The 25,408-nt window shown below is 39.3% G+C and overlaps 1 protein-coding gene across 2 annotated transcripts; it reads right to left on the bottom strand.

Annotated features, from left to right (window-relative positions):
* Window positions 1-2,343: 2,343 nt before the first annotated feature.
* akap1b (A kinase (PRKA) anchor protein 1b) lies at window positions 2,344-25,005 on the bottom strand. 2 transcript variants are annotated; one of them, XM_079246878.1, is made up of 11 exons: window positions 24,905-25,005; window positions 17,516-19,086; window positions 10,171-10,295; window positions 8,832-8,958; window positions 8,565-8,692; window positions 8,279-8,456; window positions 7,196-7,346; window positions 6,100-6,167; window positions 5,488-5,561; window positions 5,336-5,401; window positions 2,344-2,799 (listed from the first exon to the last, which is right to left on the bottom strand). In XM_079246878.1, the coding sequence occupies exons 2-11, from the start codon at window positions 19,059-19,061 to the stop codon at window positions 2,737-2,739; spliced, it is 2,526 nt and encodes an 841-aa protein (XP_079103004.1). In that variant the 5' UTR covers window positions 19,062-19,086; window positions 24,905-25,005; the 3' UTR covers window positions 2,344-2,736. The 2 variants fall into 2 exon arrangements, with proteins under 2 accessions (XP_079103004.1, XP_079103003.1); XM_079246877.1 differs by lacking the exon at window positions 2,344-2,799 and having other exon boundaries at window positions 3,497-5,401.
* Window positions 25,006-25,408: the final 403 nt, after the last annotated feature.

The following is a 25,408-nucleotide window of genomic DNA, read 5'->3' as shown; positions in this document are numbered from 1 at the left end:
AGGTTTCCTTAAGGTGTAGTGGATGGACTGCTGTCAGAGAAGACATGGCATATTCAATCTGGTTGCAAAGGACAAAGCGGGGACAAAAAAACGGGGGTGTGATACAGAAAGGAGGGACGCAAACAAGCCAAGGACAGACAGTTATGGCTACTGCTCCGAATCCAGCAGGAATATGTGGATCCTTTCCTCAACGTCTCATACGCATCTTATAAGTTGTTCTCTGAACGTATGTCTCTGGGTCCTGTGTCTCACTTTTACATTTTCAAGCACTAGCATCGTTTTTCATCCAACAGCTGCTCTAAGGCAGGTTTGACACGTCATCAACCTCCAAATTATCCTGAGGTAAAGCTCTGTGTTGTTTGACAACAGCTAACTTTCCCAGTGCTTGTGTCTGTAAATAGAACAAATTAAGTCCCCCCCACCACCACCCACTCCATTCTGTCCTTCTTTAGTCAAAATAAAGCTGCCTTATTGCTAGAATAACAGTGATTTAATCTCCATTGAAGTGGCTCCTTTAAAAAAGGGAAAAAAAAAAAAAAAAAAAAAAAAAATCAAAAAGTACATTAATTTCAAGTGATTTCATTGGTAATTTAAAACTGAATGCCCTTTAAGGGGTTAACTGAGCCCCCTAAGAACCTGCTGAACATTACAGTATGAGTTGTGTAATCACAGGGAGGGTCAGACAAAGAAATTCACACTTCAGTCACAGGAACGTTCAGATGCACGTTGCAGTAAACGCTGTTTTCTACTCGCTGCTCTCCTAATGAGGAGGAAGCACGACATGAAAATGACTTCATTCTCCCTTTTCTTCACTTTGACTTCATGCTACCCGCATTTTCTATCCAAACTTATTTTCATTCAGCTGAAACATACTGAGGTTTGTGTGGCATGGGTGTCTCATGTCTCTGCCAAATGCAGCTCAGGAACAGATGTGGATTCATTTCTCTGGGTTTAAAGTGCCCTGTTGTTTTGGTATGCGACATCTTATATATAATATATATGTATGTATATATATAGATATGCGGTCATTTCAGAGGACCAGATCCAAATCAGTCCACCTTAAAGCTTCAGGACTGCCATTTTTCTCTCCCTTATACCACCACTAAAATTGAGACAGAATATAAAGTAAAACTACAACCATGTTAATTTTTCCTCCAAATATGATTAAAAAGCCCAGCTGCAACTCATCCTGGCTTCCCTTGTACTTTCACATCATCTGGCAGGTTTTAGTTGTTACTGGATGTGAAAAGGCTCATATTAACGGCAAGACTTGCATGTTTATTTCCATCTTTTTACATATTTTAGCCTCTGTTCAAGTAGTGTTTATAGTCTGTACACTTATTTGCTGGATATCAGGTTCTGCAGCCTCAGTACGTCCAGGAGGTCGTTGTCTCATTTTACATATTGGTGGCTCTGATGACGTTGACTGCAGTTCGTGGCGTCGCCCTTTCACAGGACATTCCCTGGGAGCTAACCCAGCCAGCTCAAACGGTTTCATGGTGACATCTTCAGCAGCCGTTGGGCTTATGAACATGTTCATATAAACCTCAAGCCAAAAATGACTTGTTCTGGCCTTGCTTTGAACATTTAACAGGGTCTACTCCACATTCACGGTCTGCTCTTGTCAGCATGTTGCCACTGGTTAGAGCGAAACCAGTCTGACGTTACCAGTGGTTTTTTTTTTTGCCTTTTCCATATCAGAAGTCAAATTTAAGTTAAAGTTTTTAACCGTTTTAAAATCCAGTCTGGCTCAGCTACAGCGCCACCATGTGTTAAACACGCCTAATACCGTTCACCTTTTTGTTATTGTTCTTAAGATCTGATTAATGTGACATCTGCGTTTTTGGGGCGTTGTATGTGGATATTTGGAGGAGCTGTAACAGTCCGGATGGATGTGAACAGTTGGGTCAATTGTTTCAAACAGAACCTGAAGCTGAAGGGAATAAACTTGCATTGATCTGCTGCCTGAGCTGAAATGCCGTCAACAAAATGCATCTTCAACACCAAGATGAAGAAATTCCTGCTCAGTTAAAAAACAAACAGTTCAAGTGCATTTCTTGTGTTGTAAATCTAATTCCTGTCTCTTCTAAAGCCGTGTACGGACATGAAGCAAAGACAAGCAGCTTTCTTCCAGAGCAGTTCTAGTGGAAGCCACAGGATGCTTGGCCTCATCACTTCCTCTGCTCCATGTTCTCCAGAACAAGCAGTCTACATAGAAATGTACTGACCTACACATGAATACAGCCAGAGGTTTACACAGGCGTCAGTCGTAGAATGTAGCATTATGATCACGTCAGTGTGCAAATACTCTCAGCAAATATTAAGGTAGAATGGGGCTAAAAAAATATTTGATGAACCTTTATTTGTTACAATATATATCTTTTAAAAATGACAAGTACCTCTTCCTTCCCTTCTTGACATATGCTTTTTTTGTGGACAAGAAGAAATGAAGCTCATCTTATGAGATGTAGTGCTGTGTTCCCATAGATTATGCCTGAAAACAAGGTTTAATTTCTGTTCAAAAGAAATGGGGGTGGGGGGGGGGGGAGGGGTGAGCACAATTCAAGACCGAAAAAAAAAAACAAAACAAACAAAAAAGAAAACAAGAAAAACAATCTTCTCAGACCAAGTGGTGTGTCTGGTGGGGTTGGGATCCCCAGAACAACCTGGGTCCCAGACTGCTGACCACGAGTGCATAAGAGGACAGGGTGGGCGTCTGGAGCTCAAACTATGAGTTCAAAATCCATCCACCCAGACAGCCAGACCCCTCTCTGCCAGCGCACGGTTCACCGAGACCACCTGCAACAAGAAATAAAAACTTAATGACACAAGCTAAAAAAAATCTAAACAACTAGCTTTGGTTTCAATGGTTACGGTTACATGATGTTTTTTTTAAATTCAGAATTAAATAATTCAGAATTAACGTATTCTCCTACGAGTTTACGTGAAAATAATAATTCTGAATGAAGGTTTACATGAAACACTTAATTCCTCTTTAGAGCGGCGGGTTGGGAAGGGTTCTGACTGGACAGAGGGTGCACGTGACATATACCGGAAATAAACAAAGTTGGCTCCCTGCTTCTCATCTTTTCAGTTGTAACTTGTAAAAACTACATAATACGTAACAGATTTACCACTATTCTTATTATAAATGTGAAGTAGCAGCTCAACACGAGCATACTACTTCACTTTTTGCAGCAACTGAGAAGGAAAAGAAAGAGACCACCGAACACGGGAGGTAAAACAACGTGCGTCATCGGGACAGGACAAGGAAACGAGCACGCTCAGAACGACTGGAACTGGAATTCCTGACGCAAAAGTACTTGGAATTAAGTTTAATTCCAAGTACTTTTGCGTCAGGAATTAAGTTGGTTGTTTTCTATCAGTTTAAAGCAGAATTAACTTTTATTCAGAATTAAAAAGGAATTAACTCCCATGTAAACGAAGCAAATATTTGATTTCAAGCCAATTTGTCATTTAAAAGGTTTAATGTTGGCCGTTAAAACTGTCACCATTAAGATTTCTCACTAGTTTAAAAAAAAAAAAAAAAGCAAACAGTTTCTTCCAACCAAATTTTTTTCCAAAGGCCCGTTTCTCTTAAAGGGTCCAGCTAAATACAGAACGGTACGCACTACGGACTGCCACCGCAGTCCGCTGATTGGTCAAAAGAATTATCACTTGTAATATCACTCCGTAATAAGTAGATACTTATTTTTTTCTCTAGAACATTAAAAAAAAAGTGTTGAATAATAAGAAAATTGAAGAACGAAATTCAACAAAAAAATGAACACAAATAGAAATTTAAAACAAGAATCCAAAGTATAAAAAGTTACTACAGAGGTGTAACTTCATACTTGCTTGAAAGCCAAGGAGTAAAAGTGTTTTTAAACTCCTTTTTAAAACAAAAGGAACCTGTCTAACCTGCTGTGGAAAGTCATTTCATGTTTTAGGAGCTCCAGCTGAAAAAGCTCCATCGTCTCTGCCTTTAGAAAAGTTAAAAGCATCTGGTCAGCTAATCTAAGAAAACGTGACGGCATGTAAGCATGAAGGAGCGAAACCATCAGGAGACTTAAAAAACCTGAAGAATCTGAAAATGAACTGGAAGTAATGAGACTATAAACCGAATATTCAGCGTTTTGTGCCGTCTGTAGGCCACTGTGCAGCTGCCACTGTGGCGTTGTGTCATATATGGAGTATTATTAGATTACATTCATATTATTGCAGCTTCACTGCATGAAGGTTGCTGGTTCGAGTCTTAGCTGGGGGGAGGTTGGAACAGCAGTAATGTGAATTTTATACATGTGTGCGTTTTCAGTATGTTTAAATACAATGAATGCAAACACAATTTTTATTTCTGTGTGATTCAGCTGCGTCTCTTAGTGAAGTCTGTATGACCTCAGATTTACTCTGACCATCAGGAAACCATTCAGAGAGGGTGTTTGTTGCTTTCACCTTGGTTCCCAGGAGATGCTAGCTAAATGAAACACGTTCCAGAGTACCAGCTAAGGCCTCCTTAAAGGATCCTGGATGAGGTTATGAACTAAGCTGCACTAATTGGACCAAGTTCTGACAGAATGTTTTATCTGACATTTGTGTTTCTTGTCAAGCTGAATTTTTGTAAAGCTTTTCCTCCTGCCCTCAGGAGAAGTGGTAAAAAGTTAGAACTCTGTCAGACGATGGTCTCGATCTCGCGTTGTGAACATCCTCTCACAGCTGCAGCTGTTTGTAATAAAACCCTCAAAGACAAAGATCTCCTACTCTGTCTATGTGCGACTTGTCTTTAGCTACTCCAGCTTCCTCCCACCATTCAAAGAGATGCATGCTAGGTGAACTAGTCACTAAATTCTCATTAGGAGAGAATGTGAAATGTTGTTGGTCTCTGTGTTGGCCCGGGGTGGACTGGTGGCCTGACCTGCCTCTGGCCCGCAAACTGCTGGAATAGGCTGCAGCTTCCCCGCGATCCTGAACTGGACCGATCAGTATAGAAAATGAATACAGTAAATGATATTAGATTACTGACTGAAAATGACTAATTTCTCCCCATTTGCTGTTTTATTAAGGCTTAAAACTTTATTAAATCCCACTGTAAACTATCAGTTTGAGGTGTTGAGTACTTAATACTGAGTTCCAAACTTGCAGTCATGTCTGTGAGTCATGGTAACTTTCCAGTAAGAACCGAACCTCCTACCAGGTGACTTCAGCAATGCAGGTGTAAACTGACTCAGATCAAACGCTGCAGGATGTTGACAGAAATGATTCTATCAAGAAAAGCATCTGATTTGCTCCTGTGATGTTGACATGCGGACCTCCACAATGCAGCTTTTACTAACATTACCTCATCTCCCACCATGTTCCACAGGTGGACCAGCGGAAGGCCTGTGTTGTTATCGTAGTTTGAGACCTTTGTAGAAAGACAGATGCATATAGACAATGAGTGAAAGGTGACTGAATCACAATAAAGATGTATGGCAAGGTGTGTGTACTCACCTGTGCTAGCAAAGCCACACCTCTGGTCATTTCTTCAAACGCTGACGTCGCATCTGATGAGAAACGATCCTCGCCTGTCAAATGACATTTTTAAAAGCATCTTAAAACAATGTTGACTAAGGCTGGGAAATTTAAAAAAAAAAAAAAAAAAAAAAAAAAAAAATCTTAATTTTAAAATTAATTTGTAAAAACAAAATAAAAAATAAAAAAATCAATTTTTTGTTTTTCAAATTCATAAAAATTATCCATTATAAATCTTTTTCATTGTTTTCTTGGGCATTATAGCAGCAGAATGATGAGCAGGCTACTATGTTGTTTTTTCCAAATTAAAATCAAGAAAAATAACGAGCAAAAAAAAAAAAAAAAAAGTTTTGTACATATTTTTTGTTTTTAATCTACAAAAATCAGCCATTTTGAGAAATTGTGAGAATTGTAATTTAAGTCAAATCGGCACCAAAAAAAATTCTAGATCTAATCGAATAGGGACTAAAGCATATCGTCACAGTCCTACTGTCGACACCATGATCATGTTAGTTTGATCTGTGATCAGAAAAAAGACAAACTGAGGTTTGTGTTGAAAGTCACTAGAAGAGATTAAAAGAGAAAAATTACCTGGAAGTGGGGCGATGTTGTCAAGCAATACTTCGGCACCTTGAAACGGTAGTGTTACAAAATCAGACCTGGAAGATAAAAAGGAAACATCTGTTGCAAATAAAATGATTAATAATAAAACTAGAGTTAGAGCCAATGAAGGTTCAAAAGTTTCTCTCTTTCTTTTACCTCACTGTTATTACGTTCACAAACATAAAAACTGTTAGATAATAAAATCTGGGGTTATACTGGAAAAAAGGAGCAGAAGCATCCACTCATTGCAACTTTTATAACAATTCTGTAGCCATAAAATAAAAATATTTCCAGGCGACCTTAATATAATTGTGATCAAAAGAAAAAAGAAAAGCTAACCCTTAAGGCCCATTTAGGCTCGATCCTGTAGACAGACACACAGACGGACAGTTTCCAGTCTCCTGTGTCGGCTACGCAGGTAATTTAGTCCCTTTTCGAGGAGCTTAGTATTCAGTAACTTGATGCAGAAAACACAACTTTACCATCAGACCTTGCTGGGGCTGTGTTGATTTGTACAGCCCAGAACCAGAGAAGAAGAACAGGAAAGGGCAACGCAGAAAACACGAAATAAAAAAAGCATCTGAAGAAAACACAAAAGTAGTTGAGATCGCAAAAAAACCAAAACAAAATAAAACGGCGGTCTGTTCTTCTACTATTTTATTCTTCAGGTGTTTTTAGATTATCGTAAACTTTTTTCTCCTTTCTTCACCTCCAGTTGAATGATTTCTGTTTATTTTTTAGGTCAATATGCTAAGATAAGCTAAAAGGAAAAAAAAAACAAAACTAAATCCCGATCACGGTTGGTGGAGTTATGTGGTGAACAAAAAAAAGAGGAGATACCAAACAGAATGGCAAGTTGGAAAACAAATATGGTCCATATTTTCATGTGGTATCAAAATACAGTATTGTAAGTATTTCATGGCCAGAAAATGGCGCAGACCCTCAGGCTTAAGAGGGGGGAAATGAAAAGTAAACTTAATAGCAAATTCTGGGGGTGTCACTGCGTGTTAACAGGCCATTGAAGTTACGGACATGAAACCCACACAGCTCAGTTTCAACCATTTTCGCGTAGCACAACACTCACCTGATTTGTCGCAGCGAGTCGATCTTCACCCTGTCGTAGCCTCCGTAGTCCACGTATCTAATCTCCACCTCATTGGTTTCTTTATAAAAGGTGATGACCTGAGCTCTCCACCAGGCTCCTTCCACTGCTGGAGCTGCACAGATAACGCCAACTAGAAGAGGACACAGAAGAGAAAAACTCAACCAACAACCTGAAACTTGCTCTTGGACAGTGGGACAATGGGACCTCTCCTCTGTCCAACCCGCTGATGTTGAGGAGCCATATCCACTGACTAGACGTGGTTATATCCATTTGAAGCTGGGGTAGGTAATGTTGGGGAGCTACCAAGATGTGAAAGTAGCACCCTGTCTTGGCTCCACCCCCCTCTTCCTTGCGAGATCTAATTCTTTTTCTTACCTCCGCCAACGAGGTTATGTTTTTACCGGCGTTTGTTTTTTATCTCTTGTGTTCAAGATAACTCAAAAAGTTATGGACGGATTTTCATTAAATTTTCAGGAGTTGTTGGAAATGTAAAAAGGAATAACTGAGTTAATTTTGGTGGTGATCCGGATCACCATTTGGATTCAGGAACTATTTAAATGCCTTGACGGAGGTTTGCGCTCTCAGAGTGCTTTTCTAGTTTGCAGCTTTTTCCACCAACTATTTTATCTTTCCCAGCTGTTTAGCGGGAAGAGGCAAATAAACAGAGCCGAGTTGGGAAAACTTTCCTGCATTTTCTCAGCCATGTTTTCCTTCCGAGTTTCTTCTTCACTACTTTGTATTTTCATCCTAACACGCTGTTTATATGCAGGGTGTGGCTATCAGGTATGTCCTGCAGGAGGGGGAGGAGGGGAGCCGGGAGAAGAAGCTACGGAATATAAGAAATGAACAACTTTAATTCGGTCCAAATGTTTGGATTGGTCAGAGTTTTTACAGATTTACAGGAAACTGAGGGGTCTAACTATATTTCTAATTGTTCATGATTACAAAATGTACAGACTACTATCAGGACGAGGAACCACTTCACCCAGAGTAAAATAAATGCCTCTGAGCAACATTACCTACCCCAGTTTTAAATGAAAATGTTTTCCTTTCCAAAGTTACCTTCAACAGGTGAAGGCAGGGCAGGGGTTCCTGGCTGGGAGTAGCACAGGAACATCTGCTGGTCCAGACTTCTCAGAGCATGGTAGGTGGGGTGGGTGTGCTGCTGGACAAAGATGTGACCAGCTGATACAATGTTCACCACAATCACTTCGACTGTCACTCCACTAGGCAGCAGGAGCTACGATGACAAGAGCGAGAAGAGAGGTTTTCATCCAGTCTTATGGATTCCAAGATTTAGTCCGCTTCGATTTTAAAAATTCCCAAACCACACAGAGCTTATCCTTACCCAGGAAGTCATGGGAAGAGATGGTAACGTGAGAGGAGGTGGTGGGGGTGCATACAGATTAGTCAAGTCCAGGTCTTTGAACTTCTTGCCAATAAGTGACAGAGCTTTGTCAACCTGCTGCTGGACACCTGGAGACAGATCCAACACGTCCCGGTTTAACAGAATCACTGCAGAGTTTGGTGCATCTTTAACGTGGTCTGAAGTTTCAGCTTCATCTCACAGCTCCGACACATGGAATCATATTCCTCAAGTCTCCGCCAGACTTACCCTCTATGTGACAGATCTGGAACTCCTGTGTGTAAGGCAGAGTGGAAATGTAGATCTTCGCACCGGAGTTCTGCTTCAGGAAACTCACGTACCTCCCCTGCTTCCCGATCAGCCGTCCTACAAGATGCTGGAACGAGAGGGTTGGTGGATGAATCGACTGGGTGACTCGTGAGTCAAATGCTCCAATCCTGACTTCCAAACAGGAAAAGAAACTCCTGTATTTTCCTCACCCTAAGGCGCACCTAATAGTCTTTTGTTTTCTCAAAAATTCACCGTCCCCCTTTAAGCCCGGTGCACCTGATGTGCGCACACAGTTCCCAAATCTACTGTGAAACATCAAGTGAAGCAAATGAATTCGGAGCTTGCCATAATTCTGGGAGGATTAACAAAAGACCGCTGGACAGTGGTGTAAACAGAGTGTTAGATGTGAAGTTGTGCGCGCCGTGGGAGCGATGGATGAGAGACAGCGAACACTTCTTCAAAGACTGGGAGGCAGCGTTGGGCACATTACGACAACGTGTGTGTGTGTGTGTGTGTGGACGCCTGGGCTAAGGTATCTGCTTTGACTGTTGTCGGTATCATTGCTGAACAGCCGCTCAGCAACAAGACCGACTCCGACGATGACGACACAGAACTCAGTATGCTTTATGGTGGAACTGCCCAGCTGTTCGATTCAGCTACAGATGATGACTTCTATGGATTTGTGATAACAAGATAAAAAGATAATGTGTATATTTTTAAATACATACCGCAGTTGGATAAAGTTCAACCAAACTCACTGTTTTGCTTTTGTTTTAGCATGCGTCCAAAAACGCAGTGCGCCTTATGTTAGACTTAAGCACAGAAATAGACTCCGTAATTGAGGCTGCGCCTTATAATCTAAAGCGTCTTGTGACTTGAAAAATATGGTAAATGTAAAGAAGAGAAGAAGGACATAAATCAAGGATGTACATCTATAAAGAGGCAGGTTTTACTTCATTTAGTCCAAGTCAGGTCTTAAGATCAAGCAAATAAAACATCAGATGAACAACATTACATCATCATTTAATTCAATAAGTCAATACAGAAGGTTAAGTAGACTGACCAAGAGGGATTTAAACCTTGTTGGTAGAACTTTTAATACATTTTTTGAAGTTTTTATTCTCATCATAATTAACTTAAAAATGATGAGTTCAGGGGCTGTAAAAAGAAGTCTTTTGTTTAGGAGAAATTAGCCTCCCATTCTGCTGAAACTGGTCACAAAGGGGGTGAAATTACTTCTCAGAAGTGGGAAGCATAAGAGAAAGCTGAAGCCAACTGGTTAAGCGAGGCCGTCACTGGTGTGTCAGGTGTCACTAACCTTTGGCACCTCAATCTCCCAGATGATGAGCTCAGAGCTCGATGAGGCAGAGTTGTTGCCCTGGCTCTCGCCAACGCCCATCGTGCAGCCGCTGTCCACAGAGTCCATGCTGTTCACATCAGAACCTGCACAAAGACACACAGTCAGTAACCTTAACCAGCAATATTCATGTTTACAGCAGCATGGATGTTTTAGGCGGCAGTGCTCAGGATGTGCAGTTTTATGCCAACTAATGTCTGGCTGATAATATAATATTAAATGGAAAATAATTTTACCCCCGATAGAAATTCCTTTTTTAAAAAAAAAAAAAAACAAAAAAACAAAAAAAACAGAATTTATTCAGACTAGCTCTGGAGGGCGATGGCTGCCTGGAGGAATGACCTGTCAGCATCATTTAAAAAAAATGATGCCTGATACCTAGAATTAAAAATAGGATTTCACAGATTTTTGTGGCTTTTTTTTTTTTTTTTTTTAAACTGGTCAGCATATTACGACTGAAAACTGCCTCCTCAGGTTCTGCTGTTGTATATTGTCATGGTAGGGCCAGGCAATGTGGCCTCCATATTTCATTTTTTTTACATTAAATCTCATCTAAAACACTGTAAATGTTGGGTTCATCATTCTTTGAAATTAAATCCTACAGTTATTTAGTTATTTTTTTACTCTAAAAAATAACTATAATAAAAAATAACTTTTCCCCTCCCCCTAAAAAAGGGGGAGGGGAAAAAAAAGCTGTTAAATTGATTTCAGTTTACTTCTCCTCTAGAACAGCTTTGTTTTCTGTACTTTTATTATAAACACTAAACAGCCTGATGTTATTCATCCTATTTACACAACATGTTCTTACGTCTCAGAAGCAGCCTGAGAAGTTTTCCTGCTCCAGAGTATTAAAACTTAATGTACATCACATTTCCTGAACAATCAGAATCTCCTCAGCATTGTAGTCATTGGTGTAAAATGAACAAATCACATCAGGTTCCATCTATTAATCTTAGGAAACAAGCTCGATGAGAGTATCCCCGTTTCTCCTGAAACAACACCACACATGCACACAGGAGTTTTCTGGATGGGTGGGGGAATTAAAAGACAAAGTTGGAAAGAAATCACATGACTTTGGGAAACAATTTGACTCTGCATCTTGAAGGCATTGCACTATATTGTAATAAAGATTTCTGTTTAAGGTTTAGATTGGGATTTTAAGGCATGGAAATGTTTCACCACCATTTAGAATTTTGCTTTATCTGTATGATTAGTGTCAAAGCCGAACATCTGACCTGTCTTCATTACCTGGAAGGCAAAGACAGGTGTTCTTAAAATAAAATTCCTGCATTTATAACCATTTGTCATTTCTGACCATCACAGCAGGTTTTTGCTGATGACAGCATGATGCACTGTTTTATTGTAGGGACACTATCGTCATGGTGCTGACAGATGACAGCTTGCACCACAGTGGGTTTTTCTTACTGGATAAATAGTTTCGTTTTAGTTTCATTTGCCTAGAACGAAACCCATGGCATGTGCTTTGGGAGTCCCCTAGAATATGAAGGCAACGCAATCCTGATATATTATTAACCAGCTACAGGGGCTTGAGTAGCTTGCTTTGCTAGCCTACTACAGGCTTGGTGTGAAGAAAAATAACATGCCTAAACCAGAAACCAACATCACAGCGAAACATTTCAGAGAGAAGGAAGAAGTATTTATTTATTTTCTTCAAAATAAGTATATTTTTTTACAATCAAATGTATCTTGTAGCTGTTCAGAGTCATTCTGCAGCTCAGCTGCAGGTATGTGATAGCATGGCAAGCCAGACTCTAGCTACTGGTAGTCTGGGGACTCGCTCGCATCAACGGATTTCTAGGGCAGGACAAACAAGCACAGAGTAAACCTATGAGAAAAATGGCGGATGTGACGTCAGTAAAGCGGCAGCCTACAATGTTCGGAAGTGTTCAGTGGAGCGAACGCAACAGAAGAAAATAAACATGGCGTGCAGTACAGAAGACATAAATGACCTGTGTTGTTTTTGCTGTAAAAACCTGAGGCTACATGGAGTTATTGGCAATTCGGTGTTGCTTTTTTAACTTAATTGTAGAAATCGTAAAAGAAACGAACTCCCGCTACGTCCATGCATCATCTTCAACGTTAGAATACGTGATGACGCAAGGCAAGAGTCTCATCAGATCAACCAATCAGTGAAGGGGAGGGACTCAGACTGAGTCACTGTGTTAAATATATGAAGCACTCCAGTATGGCTAGCCAGGCTAGTGGTATGTGAGGAAAAACAATGTAAAACCCAGAATTTTATGTGTCAAGCGTTGATGCTGACACATCATTACATCTATTGACCATCTGTCTTTATTCTACTACCTGAGATGTGTAATTACTATTATTTTATTATTGTCATAATCCTCTTTATCCACCTGAACAGAAACATTTTAGTGAAACAAAACCTAAATGTTATATTTCAATCTCACTTTGTCATGACTGAGAACCAGACCAGCATACTTTGTGTATCGTCATCTGTATGCTGACATTTTGCAGCACTTGCAGGTTAAAAACCTGTTGCTGTTATGGACCTAACTTGGAAACTAAACAACATAGCCCCAGTGTGACAAATTTAGCTTTTAAACCAATGGAAAAAGAAAAGCTCAATCTGGAACCGATTTGCAGCAGCAAAGTTTCTGTCAGCAACACAAACTACTAAAATCAGGAGAAATTTTTTTTTTTTTAAATCTATGACATTTAGTTTACTAACAAGCTTTACATTTTGGAAAAACAGCAGCATCTCATGGCAAAAATCAAGCCAAACAGATAAATAAACAAATCCTCACTATTTCTTTGACAATTAAAGGTCTATTAAAGTTTCACTATCACCGTTTAGGACACTCGAATAAAAAGGTCCTCAGCAAGTCTTCAAACTGGGTAAATTAAACCTCAAATGATCAGCAACAAACAGAACACCGTCTTTTTAGAACAAAGCAAGCCAAAAACCAAAGCTGTGTGGAGGAAGCCCTCATACTTTGTTAACTTTAAAAAAAAATTACTCAAAAGGCTATTTTCTGTACGAAGCATTTACAAAACGCCCATGCAGGTAAAAGTTACTTTGTTTTCTTTTCTGCTGCTCTGTGCTGCTTCAAAGTTGCTCAATGACAGAGTGTGTTTATGATGCTTCTCTTTTTACTGGGCAATATTTGTCCTAAATAATCCTAAAAGTGGTAACAAAAAAGCTTGATCAGAAGACCATGGACTGTTTTTCTCTTTTTCCATAAAAGGGGAAAGTTGCAACGTCAGGCAAAGCCTGTTAGAGGGTGATGGGACAACTCAAACCCAGAGTTATGTCAGCAACTATTCATTTTGAGGTACAGATGCTTTTATAGGAAATGCATAGTGTGCACACCAACAATAACGAAGAGAAAAATAACCTTCTGTTCACCTAATATATGAACAGCAAAGCAACAATTTACTGTGCACATATTTAGTTTATTTATAGTTAATTTATAAAAAAAAAAAAGGACACAACATAGAAGCTTTTTGTAGTTTTCAGACCAAACTCATCATGCTGGGATCAGGGATGTCAAAATAACCCAAATTTACAACTTCAAAATTGCAGAATTACCAATCTCAATACTGTCATTCTACATGATGGATTATGTTTGAATCACACTGGTCGATCAGCGCAATTCAAATGGAAAGAAAAGTTAAACAACATACTCAAGTTAGGGCTGGGCGATATGGCCAAAAAATAAAATCTCAGATTTTTTTAAACCAAATCCGATTTTAATTGATTTTTTTTCCCCTTACTGTAAAGAAGAAGAAAAAAAATTACAAATGTCAAAAATTCTTTTTCAAAAAAGCTTTTATTGCGATTAGCCTATGAGTTTACCTAAATTTAAAGTGCAACTAAACAAGCTTGTAAAAAGAGATTGCAGGCGCTGCCACTGTAAACATAAGCAGCACGTTTCCATTGTGAGATAGTTTTTAAGTTTTGATCATACATTTAAGAATAGGCCTCACTTCACTTGTGTCATTTTATTCTAAAATAAAATACTGATAAATAAATAAATAAAAGTGCCTCCTCTTGGAAGAAAAATAGTGATTCCTTTTGTATTGAGTATTTTGACATTAAATAACCAAAACAATTTCACACATTGGCAATGCGGTAATAAAAATTAATGTTTCTTTACACTTAACGTGTATAGAGAAAATTTACTTCTTTGATACAAAATACTATTTTAAAAAAAATTCCTGAATGTTAATTAAAGCTATATTTCTAACACACATGTATGATTACATTCTTGCTGTTTTTTTTGCTCAATTTACATATTTTTGGCAAGAAAGGCAAGCCTGTCAGCTGCATCTGGCTTCAGACCCCTGTGACATGTGACAATCCCGCCTCCCACTCTGAAAATCTGCGTTTCCATCACATCTAGAAACATTGCAAAAACTAAATATCGCCATAAAAACCGCTGCTATAAATTCAGTACCTGCTGCCCTGCAGGTACTGAATGTTTTCCTGTAGCAGTACACCTGATTCAAATGAATGGGACACTTACAGACTTATGCACAACCTAACAAGCTGTACCAGATGAATGTTTGAATCAAGAGCGTTGCAGTAGGAAAACATTGAATACCTGCAGGACACCGGCCCTCAAAGACCAGAGCTGGTGATCTCTGAACTACAGTATAACCAACAGACTGCCAACAGAGATAAAAGATCACTAATAGTTTTAAATTACAGTATGTTTTACATAACGTAACACTGAAATGAAATGTCATTTTCTATGTTATTGCTTAAAACTCAGGTTGGCTTTACAGTGCAACGAGTTTAGCGGCACTCGTTTAAAGTTATACTATAAACAAGTCTCCTACTCAGATAGTTTCCTTGTTCAAACATCAATGACTTGGCATGACATCAATCCCTATTCTGCCATCAATGCTGCAAAAGAAACCATATATATTTTCAGATTCAGGGTGCTTTGGTTGGATTATTGATTAAATATTTTTAATTCATCTGTTGTCCAACATTCAAGATGTTTCTCTCTCCGTGTTTACCACATACATTACAATATATCCATTATTTCAGGTAGCCAAACAAACGTTTCTCCTTTTTAATATCAAACCATTTTTCATATTATGTTCATATTTTCCATGGAGTCTACAGGAAATATGCCTTTGCGATAGTCGGGAGCAACAACAGTGTTTTGTTGGTTTAGCATATGTTGGCATGATTTCATACCATCGGTGAATGTGCAGGAGTAGCAGAGAAAACCCATCATTTCAGCAGCGCTGACTACTCAGAAATTACACCAGCATACAGACAACTGTGAAGCTACAAGCTGTTTTACGTGTTTGATTATATAATTATTGTACATAACTCAAGTGACTGTCTTACATGACTAAAGTTTGAGGGAAAACGCACTTAAAGACAGTCCCGTGACCCCTCATTGATGGCTGACCTGTTAGATCTCGCCAGGCAGAAAAAGATGACCTTACAATAATCCTTGTTTTGTATCTTTCTGTCTTTTAATCTTCTAGCGTTTCTTTGCTGAATCAGTGATGGTGCGCAATAAAAGCAGCCAGTGCGTTTTCTAGCGTGGATTAAAACTCTGCTGCAACGTCACGCAGCGTCCTGGATGAAAAAGTTGTATAGTGAAGTCTCCCAGCCTTTAGGAACTGCTGGGCAGCGGCAGCTCCAGAACTGCACGATACATGTCACGGTGTCATTGAACACGTCTGGGACACGGAGTTTTAGGATCATAAAGTTACCTAATGTGTCTTTAAAACCCCAGATTAGGTGTATGAAACCGCACTGATACAGTTCTTCCTTCTAGCAAGTAAGGTTGCAGTGATGTGTATGCAGCATGTGTAGCATTAACTTCTCAGCACGTTCTCCCAAACTGTGTGGGACTGAACATGTAATGATCAACTTTGAAATAAACTATTTCTAAAATAGAAAAATAAATATAACAAGCTAATGTATTAAAAACAGCATAAACAGATATGACATGAGGATAAAATAGTCTAACCTGACAAAGTAGGGTATGGTAAGCTCGCTATTCTGACAGCATGTGCTAATCTGCCAGAACACCTCTAGCCTGGGCTGGGAACGCATGAGCTGCTGTCAAGATTTGTATTATTACTAATATATTTTATTTAGACTTTAAACAACTTACATATGGAGTTAGTCTTGTCCAGGCTTTGTCTGCTCTTGTGACCATAAAACTAAAATGCTCAAACACTAGCCTTCAAACCTGACAAGTGACTGCTGTATTCTACGTATCTTAGTTGTTTGCAATTATATGCTCCATCCTCCTATAATGTCCAGGCACCACACACGATTTGTTTTCCAACTTCACTTTACAGCGGTGTTCTTGTCAATTTATTAAAACCGAAAAAAAAAGTGTTACATTGCGATAAATATAATAAGCTAGCTAGATATTTCCCCCTTTCCCAACGTTATACTCAACTCCAGAAGAAATGCTGAAAAACGTAGGATGTGGTTTACAGAAAGAAGCATCCCTCTACCAGGCAGAGGTCCCTGAACCTTTTTAAATCAATTTTTCAGAAATCCAGAGTTAATATGCAAAATTTATTTAGTTTAAAGATGGAAGATCCTTTATTGGAATGCCTTGGGTCACTTTGTTTTGTTGTTTTTTTTTTAATTTTTTTATTTATTTATTTTTTATTTAGGTGGGTTGGCATAAACGTACTTTAATTCATAATAACTATGGATGCACTGATACAGATATCAGTATCGGTTCAATATCAAGTGTGTGTACTCGTACTTGGTATTAATAAAAGTGTTCCCAGACCCCAATAGATACCCGATACCACACTAGTCAAGCCAGCGCAAATGTGTTTGATGACATGCTTCGGACAGGTTTTAAAAGAAATAAATGCCTTGAATGTTAAAATGGGACATTTTTTTGTTACACTAAAAACTAGATCTTTGTTTCAAAACCACACATTTATCGTTGTATTTAGGTAAAATGTGCAAAATCAAAATAAAACTTGTTGAAATTGTTAGATGTGTAATATTTGTATTGGTGAGGTAACTTCAGAAAGGATGGGTCATTTATAACAACCTAATAAAATCTTACACAATTATAAACAGCAATAATCGCCATAGTCACAATAATGTTCACATAAACAGATTTGGTATCGGCAAATATCAATATCTGCAGATATTCACATTTCAGATATCGTATCGGAACTCCCAAAAAGTGGATCTGTGCATCCCTAATAATAACTCATAATAATGATAATATTTCCAAATTATTTTACCAAGAAAATGAATATTTTTTAACGTCACTAATCAGTAATCAGAATAAATAAATTCATGCCTTACCTCCGGACTGGTCGGTGTCCACCTCACACGTCCCATGAGCTCCATTTCTGAGGCCAATCCCATTAAGTCTCTTTATCTCACACACAGCATCCACCGAGTTTTCTTCAGATGCCTCTGTGCTGGTCTCTGCCAGTGACTGAGGCTGTGTGGCTTCTCTTGCCGACAAGTCTGTAACCTGCATAACATCCACTTGGTGTTCAAACGTGCTGCTCTGTAGGTCCTCACTGCTGATGCCATCCTCAGAGTGGCAGGTGCTGCAGGCTGAGTCCTCGGCCAGTCCTGCTGCTTCGTCGCCTTTCAGTTTAATGTTTATAGCTGGAGCGGCTTCCTGCGACGCCGTCGGCCAGGGTTCATTCTGTGCATCTTTTGTCAGATGAAGCCCAACGGTTGCCTCAATGGTTTCCCCTACTGGAGCCAAGGGACAACCATTTGGCACTCCTTGCACCTCGTTCTCTGCTTCAGAGTCGCCCTGAGGTGGGCCTGTCAGGAGATGATGGTGCTGCTGTATTACAGAGACTGGATCTTCTAGAGAGCAGAGTTTGCCGCTAGCCAGTGGTGTACTGTTACTCGAGCTTGACTGGCTGTTGTCTGTGACCTTGCAACTGGTAACACCAAGGACTTCCTGGGTGGCTGCCGAGATGACCTCAGTTATGAGCCCAGCTGCCAGAAGCTCTAGATCTTGCTCCTCTTCGACACTCCTCTTAGTGTTGACGTCTTCTGGGGTCACATAAGTGGAATCCTGGGCCGTGGAGTTGGTAGGTGTGCTAGTTAGGATGTGTTGGTGTAAATCCTGTGGCGACGGGGGAGTCTCCAGAGAGTCTCCCTTTGACTGGATGACCCTCTGCTCTTTGGCTGGGGTAAATGCACAAACACTCTCATTTTGTGTACTAACAGTGCTGTGATGCTTTGCAACTTCACCCTCTGGCTCTGGTCTCTCAGCATCTGAAAGGTGCGCCGTTGTAGAAGAGCAGCTGGTGACTTTGGTAGCCTGGCAGGATGGGATGACCTCCTCTACCGAGGTTTGTGGAGCAGCTGCTGAATCTTTGCCATGGTGCTTTTCCAGCTCTGTTATCAAGGCAGGTGATGAGTCTCTTTCTGGGGATTTACAATTTTCCAAAGATTCCTTTGAGATACTTTTCTCAAGTGATGATAGAGTTGAGTCTAAGGGTTTACTGACTTCTTCAAGTCTTATTCTATCAGGGTGAGAGGTAGCTTCTTCACAACTTTGTTCCAGTGAAGGTGCTGCTACGTTCTCCTGGACGTGGATGTGGGAAATGATTTCCTGTTGTGTTGTCTGGTTGCTGGCCTCTGAAGGTCTTAGGTTGGTTCTGTCTGGTTCATGTGGGGAAGATAGAGTGCTTCTGTCAACCAAACCATTGCTGCCCTCTGCTTGAGATGTTATAAGGCTCACACCAGTTGAAGGCCCTTCTGCGCCATCATGGCTGATAAGTCGTTCTTTCTTTCGCGAAGTGTACCACCACCAGCCAATCAGCACCAGGACTCCAGGCAATGTGTAGGGCACAACAGAGCGAAACCTCAACGGCATTTCCTCAGACAACCAGCAGCCACACCTGAAATGTACGAAGAGACAAACAGAGATTTCAGTTTGCTAATAAACACTGGAAAATAATTAAAACCCTTAAATGAGGAGAATAAAAATGAACTGACTGCTCCTGAAATGTTGAATAGAATAAAGTGCAGGAGAAAATCCATTGTCCCTCTTTAGAGAAAAAAAATGTTGTTGATGCTGTTTTTGTCATGATGACATGATGTACAATCATGAATCCTTAACTTAGGGACTTCTAGATGTTAAGCATAATGGTGCCTACTTAAAAAAAAAAAAAAAAAAGTACAGTTTAAGAGAGTCAGCCACATCTAGTGGTTTTAATGGGCATAGAAAAAAAAAGTTGATTGGGCCATCAGTGGTCAAAAAACTTTCAGATAAACATGTTTCATTTGCATGTGGATCCAGTGGCTTCAGGTGCAGCCATGACCAAACTACCGGTGACTTTTTCCACACCGTGTGCATGTCTCATCCCAAACAGTTTTCTAAGACACAACAAACAAAGCTGATACCGCAGTTTTAAAAGTCCAGGTTCTCGCTTCACACACAGACTTGTCTGTCCATTCAGGGACACCTTAGTAAAAATGGAGGCACAATTATGGCAGCTGCCATGTATGTAGACCCCCGGTAAGTTAATATGAATGGCTCATTCTGAAAGTATAAAACAAAAACAGTTGTTTTTATAAATAAATTAGATATAATATTTTAATGCTAATATTTATTGTTAATTTTTTTTGTCATGGACCTAAGATTTTGTTTCACATTGCACCTTTAAAAAAGAAAAAAAGCATTATATATCCCAGTCTCCAACAGACGCGTCTTTCCTATTTTCTGTTTTGGTAAATGCCGAGTTACCTTTCACAATTGCTTCAATATGGACATAATTTCAGACTCTTCACTAACCAGCCTGCACGTGCTACAAAGTCCTGTTTTACGGTCAGTCCTGCCTAATTAGGAACTTTAAAGAGTTTAAACTAATGAACTGTGGGAATATTTGTCATTTCAGTACACCTTGATGAGCTCTTAAGTATGAGTAAAGCTTATCTAAAGGTTTTCAGTATTATATTTTTAAAGAGTGCCACCATGGATGTGTCACAAGGTGCTCTAGATGGGGTCTATACATCCTTTCCTCCACATTTCATAAAATTCTGAGACTCAAATGTTGAACTGAACCACAGCACAGATCTGGAGCCCCCACTCATCTCTTTTTTTTTTTTTTTTAAACTGGCAACAACAACAAACCTGCTTTAGCCCTGCACAAACATATAGCTGCCTGATTCCTTTAAAAATGCAGTGGTCAAGTAGCAATGTATTTACAATGAAGGATGACTTACAATGTGGCACTTAGGTAACAAATATATTAACTACTTTCCTTCATCATGCAGTAGAGGAAGTATCTAAAATTAATCATCACTGTGAACTACTGCTGTGCTACTGACCCTACAGCAAACTGAGCCAATGACTAGAAACTGGGAATTAAGAGTAAAGAGAGTAAAGTCATCTTTTTCCAGTCATATGCACCTACTTTGAGTGATAGTAAAAGGATATAAAATACAACAGCATATCTGAAGCTGGGACACACGCACAAAAAGAAAATGAGTATATGTTGTGAAGTCCAGTATTAATGAGGGCTAATTTCACCTCATCACCCATGGATGTCGATTAGCCGTAAAGCATAAATGCCCAAAATCCAGTCCTCAAGATCTACTATCCTGCAGCTTTTATTTGCATCCTTTTGTCAACACTCCTGAAACCAATGGCTGAATTCCCTCATCTGCACGTCATTCAGCTCTGCAGTAAGGAGCCTTTTCATTTGACACAGGTGTGTTTCAGCTCTGCAGTAAGGAGCCTTTTCATTTGACACAGGTGTGTTTCAGCTCTGCAGTAAGGAGCCTTTTCATTTGACACAGGTGTGTTGGAGATAGGTTGCATCTAACAACTGTAACCCCTGCTGTAAAGCTTGTACAAAAGCTGAACTTCCGTTAAGAGGAAAGTAGCATTGATGACATTCTTGTAATTATCTTGTCATTTGGAGAGAAAATGTCTACACTGAAAAAGGTTTGCAGCCTAACAAACACTGTGAATGTTAATATTCACAAAATAATATTTTTATATATTGTGCAGGCTTAAAAACAGTATTTGTTAGAAAATACATGTGGTCAAGCTTTACCACATCACAGAAAATACAGACTATGCTATGGGCTAAGGAGTGCATTCTCAATACCCTTCATCTACGGATTTATTAACCCAATTAAAATTTTTTTTTTTTAAAAAAAATAAAAAGCCGTGACAGACCCGTTATCTCAACAGGTGGCTGGAGCCCCAACATTGTTATTTCCTGCTCTGAACGGCAGTCAGTGTGCCTATTTCACTTGGATGGTTCATAACTGAAGCAAGATTTTACTTTGGATAAAACTTAAAGTTCTTAACAAGAAAAATAAATCTTTTGTCAAATAAACAAACAGGAGGAGTTAAACAGCCCAAAATAAGGCAAAACCATAAAGACAAAGGAGTTCTCCAAGCAGGTCAAGAACAACATCACAGAAAATACCAACAATGCAGTGGGATTTTTCTGCTTTACAATTAAAAAAAATTTTTTTTTTTTTTTAAAACAAAAATAAAGTTGTCCCCCCCCCCCCCCCCAAAAAATGAAAATCCGTTATAAAATTTTTGTAATTTTTTTTTTTTTTTTTTTATCTGAACTTTTCTTCTTGGGCATTAAAGCAGCAGAATTATGATCTGTCTACTGTGTTGTTTTTTCTTAATTGAAATAAAGAAAAATGATGAGCAAAAAAAAAAAAAGTTTATACATTTTTTGTTTTTAATCTGCAAAAATCCGCCATATCGAAGAATTCTGAGAATCGCAAATCGAGAAAAGCATATCATCGCAGCCCTAATATTTACACGATGTACCCAGCTACCACTAGGAGGGACACTTTTAGAGAGTACCCGAGAAACAGAAACACATTCAACATGAAGAATAATAAAGAAATTATCACATTCAAACTCATGTGATATTACAGGGAACATCAAACAGAATGAGATGCTATTTGTGAGGAAGTGTCACTTAATAGAAATAAGAACATTGGTAGAAATGCTTTTAAGATAAATATATACTCTACCATGATAAAAAATATCTGGAACAAAATCTTTGAGCTAGCTGTGATAGCTATAAAATAAAAGTAACTGCTTATTAACTGTAATCAAGGTAACATATTCAATTAATTGTGATATTGATCTGAGGTCATATCACCCATCCCCATCTCCCGGGGAAGTAAAGAAACTGAGAAACTTCAGGTTCATCACAGAGACACAGCTTAACAAGCTAAATAGATCATTTTGAGTTGTGTTCCAGCTTCAAATGGATCCTTTTCTTTTAGGTTTAATTAACATCAACAGGTTATGAGATTTGAGCTTTAAGAATATTTAGAATGACTCCACTCAGTAAAAATCATCTTTATTCACATCATCCAGACATCTCCAAAGTTAGACTGTTTTCTGTGTTGTGATTTTTATCTTTGTGATTCAGTCATTCATGGAAAATTAGTCTGGGATTAGGTTTGATCTTTTCATCAGAGTGTGGCTGTCACACGATGTTTCATTTTAACTTTAAATCTACCTTGTCTTATTAAGGTATTCCTCTCACCAGAAAGGGATAGAATATGACAGGAAATATTGTGTGTGTGTGTGGGGGGGGGGGGGGGGGGGGGGGGGGGGGCTTTCCCTGGAGTCCCCCAACCTATCCAAGCACAGTGTGAAAAACTAGACCAACTACATACTGCAATTCAGCAGATTTTTCAAGTGATCAAAAATGAAAATCATCAACAAAGTGGCTATAATGAGCTCCAAATAACTTTTTAAAATTTAAATCCCGATATTCTGGTTTATAGTTACTTTCCACCTTAATGGGAGTAAAGTTAAATGTAGAATGATTTACTAGAAAGTTCCTGAAAAGCATATGCTTCATTAAGCACAGGTATCAGGCTGTCATTTGTTCTGTTCACCGTCCAGGTCTGACAGGAGGAGACGTGAAATGGTGGCGCACAGCACATTAACCTTGAACAAGGGTACAGTAGAAGTTGGGAGCAGTGCTCAAGGCTCAGCCTGCCGTTCATTGGCGCTTCTCTTGACCTCAAAGTCCACATTCACACCGTGACATTGGTGCTTCACTCAAAAAGGGGACGGGCTCCATTTCCACGCTGCACATCTGACAGCTCGCGGTCTAAACAGCGTGCACATCGGAGCGCGAGCACCTTGGTACACTTTCACAGTTAAAACTTTTTTTTTTTTTTTTAATTTTACAACTTATTTTATTAAATTTTCACCCCCTCTATTATATACATTGAAAGAAAAAAAAAAAAAAAAGAGCCGGACATACACGCCATTGAATTGTTTCCTCACCGTGCATGATACTCTTCTCTAGTGTATTGCAAGTGGTGTATATGGGTAAAACATTTAAAAAAATAAAATAAAATAATCAAGAAAAGTTTACCTTATATTTGACATGGAGCACATCGTCTAATTTAAAATGCCCTACAAGATAAACTTGCTAAACATACACGGCTACTTTTACTCAAAGTAGCAGCTAAAGCAACGGGGATATCTATAGTTTTATACACTAATAATTTCAATCGCACAATACAGCAAAAAGTTTCCCGCCTGACGTCCGGGTATATCTAAAGACAAAATGACAACTTCCAGCAGCCGATTTAACTCTTACCAGACAGCAGAGCCAGCTAGGTATTAATACCTACGATGGGACTACGAGGTTCGCTATAATCCTCCCGGCGTTGTCTCGTGCTCCGACTGGCTTACTAGTAACTAGACAGAAAATGTCACGTGCACTCATTCATTGCTCTGCTACACCATATCACCAAGTTTCACGTCCACACCGTGGAGGAGCACCCAGTTTAGCTGGTTGGTGTAACCTGAACAGTGTGAAGCAAGTTTTCTGGGATATATGTAGTTTGTATGGCGCAGTCCCTGACTTTAACGCCATCAGTGCTGAAGGGGGGGGGGGGAGCATGGGAAAATCAGACGGCCTTGGTGCATGATCTAGCCCTGATCATTTGTTTAAATACATGATATATATTTATTTATTTATTTATTTATTTTAAACTAGTTAGCAGTGAAGACCGGTCAGATGGTAAGACTAGCTCGTCGTGCCATCCATCCAATGCGACGTTTTTGCACCATGTTTGCTGATTACATCACTGTAACCTCAAGCTCGGATTTAATTTAATTAATTTAAAAAAACACACCATGAACAGTGCATAAAACTGCGTTAAACAAGCGAAAGCGCTGTGGAAAGCACGTGTGTGTCTGACGGAGGGTTAAAGGACATTTTCTTCTTCTGTCCCACACGGGCCTCAGACCTTCACGCTAGCATGCTAGCCGGCCATGCCAACTCGACTACACATTGCATTTAGCTGCTGACAGCCTTTAGAGTGGAAGTAAAGCCCACAATACTCATCCTGTGTACATACAGTTAGGTTATTGGTAAATATGCACACCACAAAAGAGAAGAATATGTGGTTACTGAGGTTATACAACAGGGACAAAGGCTAGCTTCACTTCCAGGGAAATGTGCTGGCTAGTTGTTCAATGACATGAGCTCGCTGCTCCAAATGGGCGACATAGTTTTAAATTGACAGCTTGCCAAGATGCACAGAAATGTTAATGAAAATCTGTTTTTAACTAAATGCAGGTTCGTCACCTCTGTGAGTGTGTTTCAACCAAGTCAAGCTGTGTGGACAGAATGCGCAGAGCTAAAGGCTAACATCGCTCCATATAGTTGGTGAATGTGTGCTCTTTTCTTTACTTACAGTATTTTAGGTTCTTCAGTGCCGCCACGATGAGAGCGATACTGATACTAGGAGATTTTTTAACGTATCCCTGTACAGAGTCAAGCTCTCCTCCCCACGTGTTGACCGACAAGCACCAGTTATAAAAAAAAAAATAAAAAAAAAACACACACACACACACAGAGACTAACAGCTGGTTAAATCTCGCGATACTGTGAGACTACACACTCCAGTACTGAATCCCTTTTGGATAATCTGATGGAACTGACCATGTTGATCCCATGACTCAGTCAAAAGCCTGATTATGAGTATATCAGTGGACAAAGTAAACATCAATGTTCCTTCAAGGTAGCAAAAATATGAATGCTTTCTGATTTACAACTGTGATAACTGATATGATAAGTCAATTTCTCATATTCATCGATTGATATCAAATTAGATAAGATATTAATCCCAAGGATAATACTTTAATAATATTATAATATTATGTCATGCTCACAAAGAAAAAACAGTAGAAATGTGAAA

The sequence above is a fragment of the Telmatherina bonti genome (genome assembly GCF_933228915.1).
Source record: "Telmatherina bonti genome assembly, chromosome: 9".
Lineage (NCBI taxonomy): Eukaryota > Metazoa > Chordata > Actinopteri > Atheriniformes > Telmatherinidae > Telmatherina > Telmatherina bonti.
Note: the sequence above shows the minus strand (reverse complement) of the source record. Positions and strands in the feature narration are given on the sequence as shown.

What these genes read in the sequence shown, in the direction of transcription:
- akap1b (XM_079246877.1), bottom strand. Translation starts at nt 19,061, where the DNA reads ATGCCGTTGAGGTTTCGCTCTGTTGTGCCCTACACATTGCCTGGAGTC. An exon ending in GGACACCGACCAGTCCGGAG is followed by an intron (nt 10,296 to 17,515) that starts GTAAGGCATGAA and finishes GTCTTTGTGCAG; the next exon opens with GTTCTGATGTGAACAGCATG. An exon ending in CTCTTCCCATGACTTCCTGG is followed by an intron (nt 8,457 to 8,564) that starts GTAAGGATAAGC and finishes TTGTCATCGTAG; the next exon opens with CTCCTGCTGCCTAGTGGAGT.